Source organism: Polistes canadensis, unplaced genomic scaffold (genome assembly GCF_001313835.1).
Source record: "Polistes canadensis isolate GaletaPanama2010 unplaced genomic scaffold, ASM131383v1 scaffold_98, whole genome shotgun sequence".
In the NCBI taxonomy this organism is placed as follows: domain Eukaryota; kingdom Metazoa; phylum Arthropoda; class Insecta; order Hymenoptera; family Vespidae; genus Polistes; species Polistes canadensis.
The window spans coordinates 432,343-432,845 of NW_014569645.1; the positions used below are offsets into that span (position 1 = coordinate 432,343).

A 503-nucleotide genomic window follows, 5' to 3' on the forward strand; every position below is an offset into this window, starting at 1 on the left:
CCAGAAGATAATTTACGACCAGAAGGACCATTCGAAGGGAGACCTAGGGACGATTATAAGCCAACTCGTGGTGATAGAGCTGATGTGAAGCGTCCAGAAGATAATTTGAGATCAGAAGGACCATTTGAGGGACGCCCTAAGGATGATTATAGTCCAAAACGTGCGGAAAGGCCAGAAGTTAAGAGGCCTGAGGATAATTTAAGACCAGAAGGGCCCTTTGAAGGACGTCCAAAAGATGATTACGGTCCAAAGCGTGCTGAAAAACCAGAAGTCAAGCGTCCAGAAGACAACTTAAGACCCGAGGGCTTATTTGAAGGGAGACCTAGGGACGATTATAAACCAACTCGTGGTGACAGAGCTGATGTGAAACGTCCAGAAGATAATTTGAGACCAGAAGGGCCATTCGAAGGAAGACCTAAAGATGATTATTCACCAAAACGTGCTGAGAGACCAGAAGTTAAAAGACCCGAAGATAATTTGAGACCTGAGGGTGTATTCGAAGG

General features: G+C 45.5%; 1 protein-coding gene across 1 annotated transcript in view; it reads left to right on the plus strand.

Moving 5' to 3' along the window:
* Window positions 1-503, plus strand: part of LOC106787301 (titin) — a 22,117-nt gene that overhangs the window by 14,680 nt on the left and 6,934 nt on the right. Inside the window, exon 8 of the mRNA XM_014749534.1 lies at window positions 5-496. Within this exon, the coding sequence (XP_014605020.1) occupies window positions 5-496 (492 nt within the window). The remainder of the gene's footprint in view (window positions 1-4; window positions 497-503) is intronic.